Genomic DNA, 2993 nt, shown 5'->3' with positions numbered 1-2993 from the left:
TTTTTTAAAAAAAAAAAAGAAAAAGTATTCAGTATTCAAACATGGCCGGGAGAGTACAGTAAAGACGTTAGTGTGCGTATATCTTTTGTGACGGCAGCACTCATGGGGGATGTGGCGCCCCACAAGGTGATGAACGCAAACGCAGGCAGCAAGAGGGGAACAGTAAAGAAGTGGAAGCAAATACACTGTTACTCGATTGTTAATACAAGTCTTTATACGTGAAACACCATTTATTATTTTTTTAAACTCATCTTCTCTCCACTTTTTTTTTTTACGGCAACACCCGCCACCGCAGCGGGTCCGTCCCACTTCCCTTTAGCATACGAAAGAAGTGTGAAGAGGAGCGAAGTGGTACATTTTACGCAAAAAAAAAAAACACCTTTACTTCCGTCGTGTGAATCCTTCATTCTCCTCCAAAAACTGAGTAGCCTACGCTTTGCTTTGCTTTGCTGAAGGTGTACAGGCCAACCGTTTATATCACTACTGACCTGCTTATTAGTCCATATCAGCTCCGTAGCCGCCGTCTGCAACCTCCAGTGGATTTTCCACCTGCTGCCTCATTGCCTCTTCTCGCCGCTGTCGTTTTGCCTGAAGTCGTTCCTCTCGCTTGCTTTTCTTCCGTGCAACGTTTTCATCCTGCTCTGCCTTCCGCTTCGCTCGCTCGTTGCGCTTGGCGCGAACCCTTGCCTCATCCCGTGCGACCAATTCCGCAGACTTTCTCAAAAACCTGTGAAACAAAACCTCGCCCGTCGCGAATCCATTTGTCACCTTCACCAGCTGTAACGTGAGGCGAGGCCCAATTTCCTGAAGCTTAATGCGACATTGTTCACGATGCTTTCGAAATGGCACTGCCAGCGGAACTTCCTCGCCCTCACCATCAGTGTCAGACCAAACATCCTCGCGCTCTAGAACTTCGTCTATGGACTCTAACTGCCCAAGCTTCGTCGGGCACCGGCGCTCAAGAAGCTTCTTCACCGTTTTACTTACACCAACAGCCTTAGCATTGATATAATAGTGGCGGACTTCCACAACGTGCTCCACATGATCGTAGTGAAATAGGCAAACACGTTGAATATCCGTGTTCTTCACGAGTTGAATATTAACCGTTGGGAACATCCCCTTAAATGTTGTCTCAAGCAGTGGTACCTCAGGCCGGAGCCGCGCATCGGGGTGAGTGAAGTTGTTCAACACAACAATTGGGGCTACATTCCACACCGCATTGCCGAGGTTTGCGGGTCGTCGCTGTTTTGCCACAATCTCATCTCTGAGAGTAAAGGAAAGCACGCGAAACGTTAACGTCGGACCATTTGAGAAGCGCATGATACGAAGGGATGTGCCATACGATGGAGCGGTGAATAACTGCAAGTGCGAGACGCTAAGTGATGAGGCAATAACAAGAAAATCCTTGAGAGAACGGTTCTCCCCGCGGAGCTTTTTACTACTCCATGGGAGGAATACGGCTCGCCAATCATGCATGAGCGAACGAACGCTTCCTCCTACCTCACCTCTGTAGATAATAATAGACTTTGGTGTTGCCTTGTCTGCCTCAGTGGTGTCCACTGTCCCCGGCATCTTTTTAGATTTCCCCATCTTTGCCCTACTTCTCCTTTCTTCTCTTTTCTTTCTTTTTTTCAGGGAAGGACTAACAACAGAGGGACGAAATCTCCAATAAAAACAAACCTTCCTTCCTCTGTTATCTTAGCCGTCGTAAAACAACGTTCATTACATTGTTAATTCAATTTGTTATAGACGAAGGCGGGAAAAATAAAAAGAAGAAAGGGACAATGAGGAAGGATTGAAAGTAGGTTGGACAAAAGAAAAACAAATGGAGTTAATTCAATTGGAAGGCATGAGCATCAAAAATGGAATCCAAAGTAGACCAATGTGACAGTGTCAGTGCGCTGCAAGTCCACATATGATACAGTATTATTATTCGTTTTTTTTTTGTCGCTTCGTACCTTCAAACGATTAGGGAACATCAAATGCAATACAACCTAAAGACGACAAATAATAACACAACACATTACGAGTACACGCAATCGGTCACACCTTCAGTGAAGCCAGTAACCGGGATTACGAACCGTGCCTGCAATAAGTCCGGTGTACTGGCGGGAACCTCCTTCAATCACACGAAGTGCGTCGTCTGCATTACGCAACTCCCCTCCAAAAACAAATTCATTTGGCTTCTTCCCATCAGCAGTTTTGTACTCGCGGAACCATTTAACAATGGTAGCCTTCAGCTCTTGTGGCACATTATTTAAAGACCCGTACGTACCGGTCGCATCGGGTCCAATGGCCTCCGTAATGACTTTCCAGTCGGTTTCCCCCTCGTCAATAAGTCCCAACAACCCGAGGACTCGAACTGCCCTTACGGAACCAACTGCAAAGGGATTTGACGATAATTCAACGATATCAATGGGATCACCATCACCCCCACACGTCGTCAGTTGGTCCATTACTGAAGGATCCTCCCATGTTTGTGGCGCAAAACCATAGTTGAAGGGGACATCACCATACTTGAAGAACCGCAAAGCATTGCCCTCTTTCTTTAATGTGTCTTGAGCTATCGGGTTGTGCGGTTCTTCCTTCACGAGTTCCAATTTGGCACGCGTCCTTCTGGGAATCTCACATACAAATGTAATGACAGATGCATCAGGTGATGGATGTAGCGGAAGATCATGCCATGCCGAGCGCCTCGCAACGGATCCGGCCTCGCTGCTTGTGAAGTACATGCGCCACGCCCGCGTTCCCGCTGCTCCCACTTCCTGCAATGCCCATGCGGGGAGCATAATGCCTGCTCCGGTCATCCCTTTAAACATAATTGATGTTGGGCGCATATTATAACCTGTATTGACAATACACACGTTTTCACCCCGACACTTTCCATAACCTGCTGCAGCGCGCAGCTTTGGAGATTCCCCTGTTCTTTCCGATGGGAATGAAAGAAGAAAAGCGGCAAAGGGAGCAAAGAAGAAGAACTGGCACCAAGAGCT

General features: G+C 47.2%; 2 protein-coding genes across 2 annotated transcripts; both read right to left on the bottom strand.

Annotated features, from left to right (window-relative positions):
- Window positions 1-495: 495 nt before the first annotated feature.
- TEOVI_000770800 (brix domain containing protein, putative) lies at window positions 496-1590 on the bottom strand (the record flags this gene model as incomplete). Its single annotated transcript, XM_067222590.1, has 1 exon — window positions 496-1590. One exon carries the CDS (start codon window positions 1588-1590, stop codon window positions 496-498), a length of 1095 nt encoding a protein of 364 aa, XP_067078691.1.
- Window positions 1591-2051: 461 nt separating this feature from the next.
- TEOVI_000770700 (inorganic pyrophosphatase, putative) lies at window positions 2052-2837 on the bottom strand (the record flags this gene model as incomplete). Its single annotated transcript, XM_067222589.1, has 1 exon — window positions 2052-2837. One exon carries the CDS (start codon window positions 2835-2837, stop codon window positions 2052-2054), a length of 786 nt encoding a protein of 261 aa, XP_067078690.1.
- Window positions 2838-2993: the final 156 nt, after the last annotated feature.

Source organism: Trypanosoma equiperdum (assembly GCF_001457755.1).
Source record: "Trypanosoma equiperdum strain OVI genome assembly, contig: ctg_1660, whole genome shotgun sequence".
NCBI classification, from domain to species: Eukaryota; Euglenozoa; class Kinetoplastea; order Trypanosomatida; family Trypanosomatidae; genus Trypanosoma; species Trypanosoma equiperdum.
The sequence above is the reverse complement of the archived record's forward strand: the minus strand, read 5'-3'. Positions and strand labels throughout refer to the sequence as shown.